Here is a 15,842-nt window from a genome sequence, read left to right on the forward strand (position 1 = left end):
TTTAATCCTCCCGACACTTCCGGCTAGAATCTCAAACACCTGCAAGCGGCACATTCCAGGAGGACTCGAAGGGTTAATGACTGGCAAGGATGGCTTGTCCTCGTCCTTTGTGGAGACCGTAGCGGGATTCACGGCCGGAATCGCTTCGACGCTCTGCCTGCATCCGCTAGATCTGATCAAGACTCGACTTCAAGGTTAGTGGTTCATCTCTCGAGGAAGAAGACAAGTCGCGAAGCGCGGATCAATCTCCAATATTTGATCAGCATTCAAATTATGACTAACGCAGTATCAATCTGCCATATTTTCTAGTCGACCGGTTACCCTCTTCACGAGTCGGCGGTTCAGTCCCAGTGATTCGCGAGATCTTTCAGAATGAGGGCGGCATTAAAGCCTTTTACAGAGGCCTGACACCCAACATATTTGGGAATTCCACAAGTTGGGCGCTCTACTTCTTGTGCTACGGCAACATCAAGGGCGTGATGCGCAGCTGGCGTAGTGGTTCTCAAGACCAGGCCCTCACCTCGGCCGACTACTTCCTAGCCTCAGGATCCGCAGGTACGCTCCAGAAGCAGAAAAGAAACAGACCTGCGATGTTTTCTCCCAAGAAAGCACCGGGTATGCAGTTCCGAAGCGGGAGATGAGGCTAATTCACGGAATTTTGATTCTCACAGGGATGTTGACATCCGCGCTAACCAATCCGATCTGGGTGATAAAAACCCGCATGCTGTCGACGGGATCCCAGAGCCCCGGGGCATACGCGTCGTTCACGACGGGTGCGAAGGAAATTCTTCGCTCGGAGGGTATTGCGGGCTTTTATCGGGGTCTGGTTCCAGCCCTGTTTGGAGTCAGCCATGGTGCACTTCAATTCATGGCGTATGAGCAGTTGAAACTGCATCGCTCCCGGATGGCTCCTTCGGCCGGAACAACCGGCGTTCGACGGGATGCTGATTGGAGCCATGTGTCGTCGTCGGACGCGGCCCGGTCGGGGATACGGGAGCTGGGAAATGTGGACTTATTCGTGATCTCGAGCTTGTCAAAACTATTCGCCGGGTGTGTTACCTATCCGTATCAGGTGTTGCGGTCTCGTTTACAGACATATGATGCTCACCTCGTGTATTCGGGCGTCAGGGATGCCGTTGCTCAGATTTGGGCTAGAGAAGGTATCACTGGCTTCTATAAGGGTCTTGGCCCCAATTTGCTGCGCGTGTTGCCCAGTACGTGGGTCACTTTCCTGGTGTATGAAAATACAAGAGCGTATCTACCAAGGTTGTTTTCCAACCTTCGATAGAGGGGAACTTGTCTCCTTATCTGAGCGGAAAGCGGAAGCAACTACCTATCGGACCTGACATATGTCACACAGCTGCTCGGATCTCGCGTCCGCCGGGCCCGTGTGCAGGTTGTATCTTGTATGGTCTTTGTGTATAAATATTCGTTGAGGTTCCAGTCACCTGCGATCAATGATGTCTATTTACCGGAACTTAGCATGTATTATATTGTTAGTTGTAGCAGTTTTGATATAATCATACGGATCAACATGATGAGAACCAGAACATACTAAAAAGACTTTGTCCACCACAGGTATATATGTCCAAGGAAAGGGATGAGAATGAAAGGAAACACGCTGATGTACATAAGAAGAGTCTTTAAGCCGAACGAAAACGTCTGTGAAAGCCCTAATTCACGCGAACACCATATTCAACATGATATGCGGGAAGTATAAGGCAGATAAAATCAACACGAACGAGACTGGTATCGTAATAACAAAAGAGGGGAATGTGGATGACGCGACAAGATTGTAAGAAATATGAAGAAGGCCGGTATATCAATGAGCCTGCCTCTCAATAAAGTATGGTTCTGCGTCGTCGTCATCGCTGCTAGAACCTCCGTTATACATAGATGTATCTCCATAGCTTGCTCGGCGCATCTTGTCATCAGTGCTGCTGAGTGGCTCGATCCTTCTGCGGGATTCGGAGCCAGGATCAGACCGTGAAGTAGGCGAGATCCTGCGATCTTTCCCGCGGCCCTTGATTCCTTTGTTGCTGTTCTTATACAAAGTGGCAAAGTATTCCCAGAGCTTTCTGTCTTGTGGGCTCATGTGATCTCCCTCTGTCACTTGGGAGAATTTCATAGTAAGATTTCGTAGGGTTGTGGCATGGAACTTGTTCTGGTGTGACTGTTATAGCAGTCAGCTATCATTGAGGGGATTGGTTTCGGGGTTGATGAATTATTGGTCTCCGCACCTTAAGGTTTCCAAGCTGGGTGAACTGCTTTCCGCAGTCATCCAGGAGACAAGTGAATGGTTTGGCATGTTGATGGGTGATCTTGTGAGCACGGACGTTGCCTCGTTGAGCAAATCGTTTCTGACATATATCACAAGAAAATGGCTTTTCTCCAGTATGGCGTCGTTGATGAGTCTAATTATCAATTGTCTCTGTTAGACGGCCTGCAACATCTTCAATGCTGTTGATGCTCTTCTTATAGGGGGCTTTTTTGCCGAACGTCCAATAACTCACCTTCAGATTACCCAACTGAGAGAAGCGCTGTCCACATGAAGGCTCTTTGCACACCTTAGCACGAAAGGTTAGGTTAGCGTCATATTTCAATAAGTGTCTATTCTCATGCCACCTACAAAGGGCTTGTCCCCCGTGTGAGCCCGCATATGAATATCCAGATGCGTCTTCTGCGCGAAGCTCTTGCCGCACTGCGGTAAAGTGCAAGCATACTTGCGTTTTTTGCCTGATCGCGATGGGGCTTCTTCGACCATAACAGTGCACCGGGGGGTCGTCACCGGCATTGAATAACTCTGAGGGTATCCATTGCTTCCCCCGTGTGTCAATTGTTGCAGTGGCGGCAGAGACTGTACTCCGGGTGACTGAGCACTGGCTTTGGCCTGGATTGCCTTCATCAAGATATCTACCTCTGTCGAGAATTCCACCTCATTGGAGCTGGAGCTCTTCCCTTGTGCACCTTCTTCGTTACTCGAGGACTGGGCCCCGGGAGGTTGCTGTGACGCCCCATTGTGCTCGATCTTCATCAGAGGATCCCTGGCTACACGATTAACAGCATTCTTGGCCGGCCGAATATCGGGAATTTGCTGGATGGATGGCGGCTCAGAGGATAGACGGACCGGCTGGGGATTGATCGGCTGCTGGCCGGCTACAAAGTAATGCTGGTAGCCCGGATGATGGTGGTGATGATGGTGATGGTGGTTGAGTGTGTGTCCGAAGCTATACGCTGGTGACGAAGATTGATGAAACGGAAGTGTATAGCCACCAGTCGGGTTGGTATAAAATGGGAAGTTGTGGCCGACATTCGAGCCCATCATTCGACGAGGCGCAACAGCCCCAACGGCGTGGCCGGGGAATTCGTATGAAACTGGTTCTGCGGTTTCCATGTCGACAAACTAGCAATGAAAGGGTTGCTGGACTTTGCGTTCTCTCCACCACTGGGCCTTAAAGAGCCTTCAACTCCTACCGAGCTGATTGCAAGCGTCTGAAAAGCAAGATGAGCAACGGAACAGAGACAGCAAGATAGTCCGATGGGAAGAATAGGATACTGCCTGCTATCACGTCTCAGTAACCCATCTACAATGTCCGAAACTGTCCTCGCGGGGTAAGTCTTGTTGATTTGAAAGACTTTGTCACTCACCCACTATCTTCGAAAGACAGGGCCCACGCTGCTTGTTGATATGACACCAAGCAAAGGGAGTTTATGATGAAGTAAAGAAGCAAACAGGTCGGGAACAAGCAAATAAAATATATAGGGTATCAAGTCAAGATCAAGATCAAGATCTCAAAAAGCAAACATCAGTATCAGCAATGGAAATTTGAGTTCCCCACAAGCTGAGCGTGTCTCTGAGGGAAGAATTGACCAGAGTGGCTCCAGATGTATATAAACTCTTGAGTAGGGCAAGGAAGAAGAAGAGTGGAGAGAGACAATGGATTGTAGCCGGCAGTCGCAACGAGGTGGGCTATGACATTGATTTTGACAATGGGGGATCACCAATAAGCAAATATACGGCTTGATTCTTCAGCCTGTCTTCTTGGGTAAGTTTATTCGGCTTTTTTCCTTTTTCTTTTTTTCCCCTTCTCTCTCTGTCTTTCCCTTATTTTGTTCGGGCCGTCTTGATTCCCTTTAATTAATTCCTCCTACTTTATTTCTTGAATCAGAAGAACAGAAAAGAAAAGCAACATAAGAAAACCAAAAAAAAAAAAAAAAGAAAAGAAAAGAAAAAAAAAAAGCAGGGGAAAAAATAAATAAAAGAGAGTGAAATAATAAATATAATCATTTGCATTGGTTGGTTTCCTTGGACCCTCCGGAAAGATTGAGGACGGTGATCTAGAACTAAACTACCACTACCACTACTAGATATACATCGCTAGCCACTCATCCACCCTCCCTTTCTCGGTGTCCCAGAGCAGTGGAAGCAGCGGGGTGGCCAGTGACAGGGATCTGGCCTGCTAGTTTAGTTGGTGCTGATCAAGCTGAAGGCTTGTACGCACCAGAATAGGAAAAGTAACAGGCAGCTGAGGTATGGGGGTGTGGATAGGCACGTATGACTATGTATCATTGTATGACTGTATGGGGCTGTATTGAAACAATTACGTATTGGATGTTATAGATGTACGACAGCACTTGTCATGGATGTATTGGATCTCAATACGAAGTGCAGTAAACAGAAGAAGCCTCTCGGGGAAAAAAAAGGGGGAGGCAAAAGATGATTGACTGAATGGATGACAGGCTAATGACGATACCATATGGATATAGGAAATACATCGGAATTTGAAAAATAGTCATCGGGAATTATTCTCTCTCTCTCTCTCTCTCTCTCGATGCTCACGGTAAGATCGCTCCTAACAGTATGTCTGGTTTCCGAGAAATCTCCCCCCGGGTCACCGAAATTTGGGGCAAAGGTCACAATAGGTTACTTTCCACTCCGTCTTGTCATGCGTTTTGTGATTGATTGACGGAGCTGAATGCAATTATTCTGAATCGCGGTTGCCCCATCCATGTACATTGCAATCCCGAACACCCAAGCCACCAGAGAAGGCTGACACATCTTACTTGGGTCCCATGAAGTTCCATCTGGTCCCTTTTCTTCTAACCGGAGAATGGGGCGATTAATTACTAGTTCCATCGACAATCATACTACTCCCCCTCCCATAATACGAGCATGTTCATAAAAATGAAGAAAAAATATTTATACCTATATAAGATTTTTTTTATTTTATTCTTGGCGAGATACCTAACTTAAAAAGGGAATCCATGGATGGGCTCCCGGGGGATCGGGGTCCACTCAATTTTCGAGGAGCCCTTCAGTCCAATCGCGGAAGGCATGAAGACATTCCGATCGGGCTGACAGTCACGCACCACATGGATGGTACGGAAAGAATACATGCTGTGTACTAGGTATTGATCGCCCATAATCAGGACTAATGCACTTTGCTGCCGACTCAGTCTACCTCAGGTGTGATGAAGCTGTTCATTTATATATATATATATATATATACTATATACTATACACGCATAGTAGAGATGTTTGTACTATTCACCCCCCCAGTCACGGTATCGCATATAATTAGTCTATCGGGGTGAACTCCATAGTAACACACTAGACATCAGATTCAACTGGTATGATCGAGAGTTCCGGTATCCCTAATTAGTAGTAATCAGCAGTAAAGCGGATAAGCATGGCGAGGCAACCATAAGTAGAGCTGGCAATGCCGCCACCACCCTTGAGATAGGAGAGAAGAACGGCAAAATCCCAGGCTACCATAAGCATGGATTGTGAACTCGTAATTGACATCCCACAGCGCACGAGTCGTCATATCATCTGACCCCGGAGGATGGCCCATGGGCATTGACCCCGACTAATTCGAAGAGTGAGTGGAGTATGGGCATTTCTTCTGACACCTGTTAGATACAGCTGATGTAGTACCTGACTAGTATTCCTATGTCTGAACTGGATGATCAGCTACTAGATGTGGTCTTTGGCTGGTTATGGTTTTTTTTGGGGGGGGGGAAGTTTGGGGGTTTGGTGAGAGTACGCCGTACATCGCACTTACTCGGGGAACTAATGCTGCTCGACACAGCTCCATTACCATTCTCGTATCTTTCCATAATGTCAGCCAGCTACTTACTAGCTGTTAGTGAAACAACCAGGATACCCTCGTCATCCACGCAGGCACCTGAGCTGTTGGGATCTATTTCAACAAATGGGAGGCGGGTTCATACCGGACAACCTTGCCGGTCGAAGGATCTTCATCGTCACCTGGATGGATGTAGATCTTGCGACTGGGCCTTGTTGCCCATGGGGGTTCGCTCATGGACCCGTAAGCAAAGATAGCCACTAACCGGCCCTAAGGCTCCCTCGAAACTTATTCCGGCATCCAAGCTTAAGAGAGCAAAGAATGGGGGGGGAGGAAGGTAGAGGCTATGTACAAACTACATAATCCCAGCACCTGCATCTACACTAGGGGGTGCTTAAGGGGATAATACGGCTGTCGGTCGTTTGGTTATACGCGGCGTGAGATTTCCGCGGCTGCGAGGCATGGAAAACCCCATCCTATTGATATCGCTACCCGGTTGCAGGAGCGGGCGGTAATTTTCATTCTGGATGCTGGTTCGCTGCCGGAGCGGCCGAGAACTCCGATGACGGGCTTAATAGGAGAGGGAGTAAGTACGTACTTACTGTTATTATGTATCGGAGGAACTGGCTGAGCTGAATTGTCCTCCATCCATCCTTCTTGTCAGTAGAATGTGCCCCATCCATACCTACCTTAGCGGCAAGTAAACATTTACTAGTTAGACCTTAGGCCATTGCTCTTACCTACTTAGTCACATTGTCTTCACTAACCTTTTCATTAGGTGTGAGTTTCAATATGATGATTGATATGATTGAAGTTAACCGACTTGTTACTACTTATACAATGGTATTTAGGGGAGGGAGAAAAACTAGAAAAAAAAAAAAAAAAAAAAGATGTGTTATATCTACGGAAAAAGAGACGCAACATGATAATACCTCAGTACTTCTGGTCAGGCGAGAGAAAGCATGACAGGGTTCGCCCGGCAGAGCTACACAACGGACCGCTCGCGGGCGATCAATAGTGTAGCAATCCCCGGCCGCTCATTTGCTGTCAAGCTCCCCACTGTCGCCCTCCTCTCCTTGGCGTGGATGTGCCTCACCTTTGCAACAGCCGCGTCTGGCGACTTGGAAATCCCAACACATCCCCCGTTCGTCCTACCGTGTTGATAGACAGGATAGGCCCGGTAAGCTAGTCTCACTGGTCGTCAGTTGTTCAGGATAAAGGCTAGCAACCCTAGAAATAAAAAATCTCGAACCGATCAGTATCCGGAGTAAGACATAATCGGGAAAGTGAACGATCTCAATGGTTCATGGCCTCGAAACAGGTCTTGGCTACTTTAGTCCAGCAGACCTCTTCCTGTCTTATCAAAAAGGTAGATACCAGTGAGTTGTCTTCCCCCATCCATGACCCACTCCACTTTGACTCTTTTCTTAGCATCAAACGATGCATCCTCTGAATCTCTCATGGAACATCATGTACTTCTGTACGCCTTTACCCCTGAAAAAGTGGATTCACCTCCAGGTTGAAACATGCAAGACTCTGTTGCGCGCTGGTGCTGTTGGATGGATGGCTGACACGACTTAAACAGTAATTTTAGGTGCCAATATTGAACTAGACTCATAGCATCACTGACCACAAGAATGTTGGCTATGACTCTAGGTAATTCCTCTCTGTCGGTTTCTTCTTCTCTTTCTACATTTCACCTTGCCTTCCTCGTTTTGGTTCAGGCAAAATTAGTACAGGGGCGAGTAAGGTTAGAAAGTAGGGAACATGCTTATGTGGGTACTGGGCAGGTAACTAACTATACTGAGGTAGTGCAGATTGTAAAGTGCCTGACGTATCGATTAACATGGCCAGTGCTTTCCGTATTTGTTACAAGATTGTATTTCAACATTTCTCGAAATGAAAGTAATTGTGGTTTCCAAAGTTCGCCGTCGACAAACTGTGTCCGATCCCTCATTGCATTCTCTGCCTTTTTTTCTTGATTCTGTGGAACATTGAATTCTCTCGCATGACACTGAAGTTTCACTGCTCAGTGTCTGATGGAGCGAGCCCCGCTGTCATTGAACGATCAATCGGGTTTAGAGTCGCTGAACAGAGGGTTCTTTTTATTTTTTATTTATTATTTTTTTTTTCTCCTTTTCTCTCTCCCTTACAGAGGGATAACACTGGCCTATCGTATAACTACAGTTGTTATGAAAAGGATACAGGAGCTAAAAAGATTGTGATTTAGATACATATGACGATGGTGAATGAGGAATTGAATGTACTCTGAAGGCGTGACTTTTTCCCTTCTCCTTACCTGTCCGCTGCTGTGACGGGCCGGGCCTTCATTTCGGAACCGCCCAAACTCAGCCATGACCCGTGGATCTTACAGGTGATTTCCCCAACCCCTTTAGGTCACGCTAATTTCATGGAGGCAGAACTTTTGACTTAGTACCAATCCCAACTTAATAGGGTCTTGAGGTGAAGCCTCTTAGAATTCACACCGTGCTCCAGCTGAACCGTGCTCCTCCACTGCGAGGGATGCTGGTGCCAAGGAGCTATACCAACTACTCCGTACCATGTAAAACACTTATTCCTGGCCTCATCGATCGTGGACAGCGACCACTGCGTTCCCGACAATGTGGGCCCGAAGCCCAAGGATCCCCTAGTGAGGATCTATTGGATTAGACTGCGGCAAAGTTCAAACCTACTTACATACAGTAACCTTACTGCACGGGCTGTAGGTACCAGCCAGCCAGCCAGCCAGCCAGCCAACCAGACATACCTACATAAGCAGGCATACTTGTGGATACAGGGCTGTTATCCTTTTTCTTATTTCATTCTTCCCTTTTTAGGGAAAATGCATGGATGAATAAGAACTGAAATCTAAGAATAAAAATGTTATAACAGAAGAAGAAAAAGAAAAGCCCTATCCGTCGCGTTTTCAGATCGGGTGAGGGGAGTGGTGACTCGCACATCCATAGGCACAACTATCGATATCTCAAACATGGGATCTAAAGGAGTTGCGAAAGCTGACAGTCGTGAGATGTATCACATTTATGGTTTCATGCAGTGTCAGGAGATAAAAAATTGAGATAATCCGTGACATCATAGGAACTTCTACTGGCCGGATTTATGTGTCTTTGCGAATTGGAGATTCATTCACAGTCTTTTTCTTTTTTGGTAAAAACAGCATATGTTCGGGGATTCTTGTTTTTGTTGTGCGCAGGCAGTAATTAGCATTGGGTACTTACTACTACTCCGTATGTTCTAGATGTCCATTTCCGTGAAGTCCCGGGATCGTGAATGATGGTTCATGCATAGTCTGCATGTATGTACCATGATGATACATGTTAAAGGTATGTGAACACAGCAGCTTAGCTCACGCCAGTCTAGAGCTAGCCGAACCTGACCAGCTCCGGATTTGTGAGGATTATTAGTTACCTAGATACTAACTAGCAGGCATGCATGAATAAGTTTAATCATGGTAATTCATTCTGTTACAACAGCATTCAAGTCGTCTGTCAAAGGATCCAGCAGCTCCTGAAGACAGCCCCAGTGCCTGCCCCCTTGGTCCATTTACCCGCCAAGACACACCAACTCTGTTCCACCTTCTTCCCCCTTCCCGAGCGAGATCCGCCAGTCGATCATCACGGCTCCTGCTCGGGAAAAAGAAATGAGGGAAAAGAGAGCCCGGGGGAGAAAGTCAGATTTGACACCCCACGGCGATATAGGCGCTGGCTGGTGCCTGCTTGCAGCACGTAAGGCATGATGTAGGTCGATTGCCCAATGCACACCCTTCACCACCTCGTGATCGCAGGGGGCTGCTTGTCAGAAGACGCAGGAGAGAAAATCGCGTCCCATCAATAGCGCCGACTAGCACTGCCCGGGTCTGTGACAAACACCAGCCGAGTGGAATTCGACTCGTATCGCGCCGGTACCTTAAAATGTCACATACGTGACCATGGTTTTGCCTCGACTTACAGAGGGAAGTTTTCCTGAACTTGCAGTTCACAATGATTTCTACTTTTCTATGTCATTACAATATTTCAGACACAAAGAATGGATTAGTTGAAGTGAAAGAAAGAGAGTGAGAGAGAGATATATATATATATATATATGTAAAGGCTATAATTATAGAGCTGATTGCGAGGGGGGCTTTGGGTTCACGTTCACATAATTTAGCTGCTGTGTCAAGAGGCAATTGACTGGATACTAGTACTGCCGACTTGGGAAAATCACGCCTTGATCTGTTGGGTAAATACGGGCTGGCTTACTTACTTTACCACTAAGGTTACGTGACATTATCCCCGAAGGAGGAAGGAACCATCGGCCACACCGCATGGACTGGAAAATCAGGAACGGGAACAACTGACGGGGCAGTGGAGCAGGTGCGAATGGATCCCCGGAATCGAGACATCAATTCTCTAGTCACTTATTAAGTAACTATTAACTAATCCACTAACTAACCCACAGTAGGTATCCCTACTAACTACCTGACTAGTAGCTGGTTATGCCTGTGCCATCTTTTACTGACCTATAACTAATCTCACCTGCTGGGTTGTCCCATGCCAATGCAGCATGTCGATTCCCATCACACCGCGGGCATAGCCCAGGCAATGGCTTTTTCCGGGCCCTTACCAAGCCTCGTTTAAGTCGACTGAGATGGACATTTCGAGTGGGAACAGTCCCAGAAACCCACAAGGAGGAGCCATTTAGTTGGAGGATCGTCATCCGCAGGCCATCCAGATTCCAGAGCTCCTTCCCCCCACTCATTTCCTACCAACTACGTACTCCTACTACTAAGCACGATGGAGTACAGCCCTGGGTGATCGTGACTTTACCGATTGCTATCCGGGATCTACCTGCCTTGCTTGCCCTCAGATCACTGGAGCCATGCCCGGTCCATACCTCGTACTCACTGCTTATTCACCTCTACGGGTTTATGCCGTTTACGCGAAAGACGACGAGACGAGATACGCAGGCATAGCATAGCCATGGCGATGCACGCTTTCAATCTGAATAATCGAGGGCTGTCACTCTTCATAGTATAGTATGTAGAAGGAGCTTTGTGCTGACCGTCTTGCTACTTGCTAATCACAATCCAAATGTCTTGTGCCGAAGCAGATCCTGAGATCCTTGCCACATCCCGATATCCAACTCCATTTAGCTCAGATGCTGACGGAAACCTATGATCTTCCTCTGGTGGTGGCGGCTATGCCAGTGCCTCAAAAATGTCCGGTACACCTGCTGTGCTTACTTAGCCTTCCCGGAAAAGTCCGTGGGCCCGACCAACTAGATAGGTATCGATCTCGCTTTAGACCCATAGATCCCCGAGTGGATTCCCTACGGACCACGGAGTTTATATATTCTCGATATGGGAGTCCAATGCGATGTACGCCGCTACTGCAGTTCTTCGTAATGCGAGAACATAGGTCCGTGACCAATTCAACAACTTGCATCCACTACCAATGCTAGTTCAATTCCGAGAGATTGCATGGCAGCCTATGCCCCTTAGTGACGGCACTGCCAGCTCTTTTCCTGGATGTCCAAGACAATCATAGTTTTACGATCATGCATTTATATGCATGGTGACCGAATAGCGGTGCCGACTGCTGATTCCACCCCCCCGCAACGTGCAGGTGCCCGTAATGGGGACTACGGATATCCCGATTGAAGGTGATCTTACGGGTATAGGTAGCCAGAGAAGTACATCCCTGCGCTCTTAAATGGCTACTTTGTCGGAGCCAGCAAATCATGTGGACCATGAAGTCAACTGAAGCATCGGGAGGGGGTGATTGATCTTCTAGCCGACTACAATATGCCGCAGTCAACAAGCCCACTGGATTATCATTATCGTTGTCTCTGCACGATGGCAACCGCTAAGGAAGCATCTGCCCCCCACCGATCATCACACTGCTCTCGTGACAATTGCATTCAGCTTCCTCAGAATAAATTCACAACCACAAAATCAGCGCGAAATTACTACCAGTACAGCCTTTTTATTGTATTTTGTTTTCTTCCTCTTTTTTTGTTTCGCTTCGCTTGTAGCAGTTCGTCTCCTTTGAAAAAAAACCCCCCAAGGTCACTTCCCCGTGCATGGGAGCTGTGACAATAAAAGCAATTGGCCTTTTGCAACGCAAATCCCGGTAGTGACGTCGAACAAGACGCGACAAGCAGAGAGAATCGGAAACGGAAGATTCGAAAAGAAGAAACATAATTCCATAATTGCGCCAAAACTTTCCCAAATCATTCTCATCACCGTCCAGTGTAGGTAGAGTATCTGTTCGAGCGACCTTGTCAACAATGCTCATGATAGAGAAGAAGGAAAAAGAAAGCCACCAGGACAATCAATGCCTTGTAAGCTAGTAAAAACGTACCTCCAGATTCTTGCCCGCATGTCACCACTGCCAGTGGCAAACAGGTTATTAGTAGGGCTGGGCGCCACGGAGATGACTGTCACCGAGTTAGCGAAAACCAAGATCACCTAGCAAGCCAGACATGGTGCTCGGGGGGTTTAGGTACGAACCTGAGTTCTTGTGTCCCTGGAGCATCATCTGCGCATTTCCGGTGATAGGGTCCCAGAACTGAACGCCTCGGTCTTTAGAACCGCTCATGACCCAATGTCCGTCGGGTGTCAGGCAGACGCTGAGCACAAAGTCCTAACCCGTGAGGTCAGCAACCACGAAACCAGTATGGGTCTTTTGCTATCGGAAAGTATGTACTTACCTTGTGACCTTCGAAAGTGCGGACGCATTTACCACCCTTGACTCCGCTTCCGGGGTAGGCGCCACGGGGCACGTTGAGCTCCCAAAGTTTGATGGTCTTGTCCAGACTACCACTGACAAGGTCCCGGCCGTTGGGGGCGAAGGCAACCGAGTACACGCTGTCCTTGTGGCCATCGGGGCTCTCCAACCGTTCCACAAGGTAGCCGGTAGTGGTATCCCAAACTCGCACACTCTTATCGAGAGAGCCTGCAGCGACATAGTGACCATCTGGAGACATAGCAACGGTGGTCACACCGTCTTCGATGCTCAGGGTGTAGACCAACTTGCCGTCCAGGATATCCCAAAGGCGAACAGTCTTGTCTCCACTACCGGACGCAATGTACCGACCATTGCCAGCGAAATCAAGAGAGTAAATATCCTGTTCGTGACCGGTAAAGATATGCTTAATCGTCCGAGCATTGATGTCCCACACCTAACGGTAAAAAGAAGAAGAAAAAAAAGGTTAGCCTCAACAGTTCTGTATAACAGCGCACCAAAGCGGCATCAACGATGACGAGTGATGTTACAGCGGGACCACATACCCGAATCTGCTTGTCTTCAGCGCCAGTCGCAAGATACTTGCCATCAGGGCTGAAGCAGACGCTGCGAATGTAAAGGTCGCCGTTCTTGTCCACATTTTCGTCCTGCAGCGTCGCAACATTCTGACCCGTGGTCACGTCAAAGATCTGCGCAGAGCGATTGCAGCCGGTCGCAAGGTACTTGCCGTCACGGCTGAAACGAACACAGCACACAACGCTGTCGTGGACAAGGTGATGAACAAGTTCCACATCCAGCACGCGCTGCACCTCAGGATTGAACACGGCATACCAATCGGCGCCCTCTCGCTTTTGCGACGCCGGCAGATCGTCAGGATTCCAATTGGCCAGCATGTTTCCCGGACGATCTCGCACGAGGGCCTGGCTAGGAGGCGTGGGGCGGGCCAATTGCGGCGAGGAGACGCGGGGATCGGATGTGTAGGCCAGCTGGTGGGTCTGTTGAGGAGTGGCCGGGCCGGGAGGAGCACGGGGCCGCTTGCCAGGGCCGGGGGAGGCAGCAGGAGGAGGGGGAGGTCCATAACCTGTTTAGAGATCGAGGCGATCACGAGGTCAGAGGTCAGGCAATTTGTCTATCAAACATAGTCATAACATACCGTTCACAGCAGCACCAGGCTGATATCCTCCAAAAGAGCTCTGCGGTGGTTGCGGCGCTCCTTGCTGGGCCGCGGCAGCAGGCTGTTGAAGGGTATGCTGGGGAGGCTGCTGATCCTGGGGAGGGGGAGGGGCAACTGGAAGACCGGGGCCACTACCTCCTTGGTTGGTCATGATGCCACCAAACAGATTGCTAGGGCCGTGACCCAGGGCCGGTGGCGGAGCCTGAGAAGGTCCAGCGTGCTGGGCCGGGCCGGCAATGTGAGATGACACGGGCTGAACACCGCGCGATTCAAGCTCATGTCGCAGCACCCGAATCTCTGCTTCGTAACTACAACAATAGATAAGGCGTTAATTCGGCTATGGGGTAGGATGAGCCGCCGGGGCTCAAGTCACGTACTCTTGTTTCATCTTGAGTTGTGCCTGTTCCAGTTGATAGACCTTCTGGCGGATCATCTCCATCTCTTGAAGCTGTCCGGTTACTAGGGACGGTAGAAACCAAGGGTCAGCAATATACACCAACGGCGGGAAAATAACGTTAGATATAACAATTGACGACACAGGATGCTCTCCATTGCATTGAAACTCCGGAGTTCACCCGTACGCCGTTAACCTGCGCCACAAGGTGCAACCCAACGGAAACGCGCCGTAACAAGCAAGCCCCCCGTCGCAAAGCCAATCCAAAGAACACAAAGGACCAGGGAAATATCAAAACATACGCTGATGTTCGAACTCGCCAGTGCTTCGAGACTGATTCTCGAATTCCTGGCGCAGTTGGTCCAACAACTCCGTCAGACGGGAGTTGGGAGCCGGAACCATTCCGCGATGAGTGTTATACATAGCGCGAAAGATTTGTGTCGTTTTAATCCCGTGTTCACTTGAACAACGATAGAGGGGGTAGACAATCCGAGCAACGAGACGTGGAACGAAAGTCGCTTGGGTGGAAAGTCAGTGGTGGTGGTGGGGAAATTGGTTGGTGGTCGACCGAAGGGGTAACTAGTTCAACGGCAAGAGTAATCCGCGACTCCGGGAGAAAACAAGAAAATATGGGCGACGGGAGTCGCTGTTAGGCGACAGAGACTGGTGTGAGGAAATCGATCACCGCAGCCGCATCACAGCGCGCCCCCTGAGGACTCGGCGCGGCAACGTGGTCGGAAAGGGGAAAACAGCAGAAGAAAATGAGGGGAAAGGATGTTGAATGAGGATAAATGCGCGTGGACGACGATCCGGGGCGGACGATGGATGAAAGGCGAGACGATGAAAGGACGACAAGGGAAGAGGGGAAGGAGGAGCAGAAGCTGAGGCTGAAGGAGGAGGAGAGCGAGATGAAGTGACAGTTGAAGGTCCGTTCAGTTCAGGTTCGAGTTCGTTAGTCTTTCTTAGGTAAGGTTCCTCCGGGTCACGCTCGGCTGTTCCGGGTCCGGAGAACCACCGCCACCCAATGGACGTGCCCGTTTTGCCGCCCGAAGCGAGCCCATACTATCTACATACTACTATGTATGAGTTTGAAATTGGAAGTATATACTCAAGTATAAGCTCAAATACATATGGTTCTCGTAGAATAGCGGAAAAACTCACAATTATTACACAGTAGTTTCTACTATATTCTGGGGTAAAGCTGACTAACTCACTGTCGAGAGAAAAGAAAGAGTACGGCGCTTAGTGTGACCGTATTAAACATAAACTTCTCTCCCAAATGCAGCCATAGCCGCCGCAATACTGCAACAATACAGAAAGGTTTGCAACTTGCAAGAACGTACTGAACCATACCATCCCGTGACCTTATCAGATCAACCGGAATTTCTTATTCTTCCCAACAGACCATATAACGTTGGAACCTTCTATTGTTCCTTTCG

At 48.6% G+C, this 15,842-nt stretch overlaps 4 protein-coding genes across 4 annotated transcripts; 1 reads left to right on the forward strand and 3 right to left on the reverse strand.

The window, feature by feature from the left end:
• Window positions 1-76: 76 nt before the first annotated feature.
• On the forward strand, window positions 77-1,288 carry An15g00110 (uncharacterized protein; the record flags this gene model as incomplete). Its single annotated transcript, XM_059744418.1, has 4 exons — window positions 77-194; window positions 310-555; window positions 672-931; window positions 998-1,288. 4 exons carry the CDS (start codon window positions 77-79, stop codon window positions 1,286-1,288), a joined length of 915 nt encoding a protein of 304 aa, XP_059602402.1.
• Window positions 1,289-1,822: 534 nt separating this feature from the next.
• On the reverse strand, window positions 1,823-3,394 carry An15g00120 (uncharacterized protein; the record flags this gene model as incomplete). The annotated part of the gene is made up of 4 exons (XM_001396514.3): window positions 1,823-2,173; window positions 2,241-2,414; window positions 2,514-2,567; window positions 2,630-3,394. 4 exons carry the CDS (start codon window positions 3,392-3,394, stop codon window positions 1,823-1,825), a joined length of 1,344 nt encoding a protein of 447 aa, XP_001396551.1.
• Window positions 3,395-5,453: 2,059 nt separating this feature from the next.
• On the reverse strand, window positions 5,454-6,864 carry An15g00130 (uncharacterized protein; the record flags this gene model as incomplete). Its single annotated transcript, XM_059744419.1, has 6 exons — window positions 5,454-5,478; window positions 5,613-5,655; window positions 6,066-6,112; window positions 6,235-6,359; window positions 6,692-6,800; window positions 6,857-6,864. 6 exons carry the CDS (start codon window positions 6,862-6,864, stop codon window positions 5,454-5,456), a joined length of 357 nt encoding a protein of 118 aa, XP_059602403.1.
• Window positions 6,865-12,329: 5,465 nt separating this feature from the next.
• An15g00140 (uncharacterized protein) lies at window positions 12,330-14,805 on the reverse strand (the record flags this gene model as incomplete). The annotated part of the gene is made up of 8 exons (XM_001396516.3): window positions 12,330-12,354; window positions 12,452-12,527; window positions 12,601-12,733; window positions 12,801-13,271; window positions 13,381-13,916; window positions 13,989-14,317; window positions 14,387-14,468; window positions 14,706-14,805. 8 exons carry the CDS (start codon window positions 14,803-14,805, stop codon window positions 12,330-12,332), a joined length of 1,752 nt encoding a protein of 583 aa, XP_001396553.3.
• Between the last annotated feature and the right edge of the window lie 1,037 nt (window positions 14,806-15,842).

This window comes from Aspergillus niger, assembly GCF_000002855.4.
Source record: "Aspergillus niger supercontig An15".
NCBI lineage: Eukaryota > Fungi > Ascomycota > Eurotiomycetes > Eurotiales > Aspergillaceae > Aspergillus > Aspergillus niger.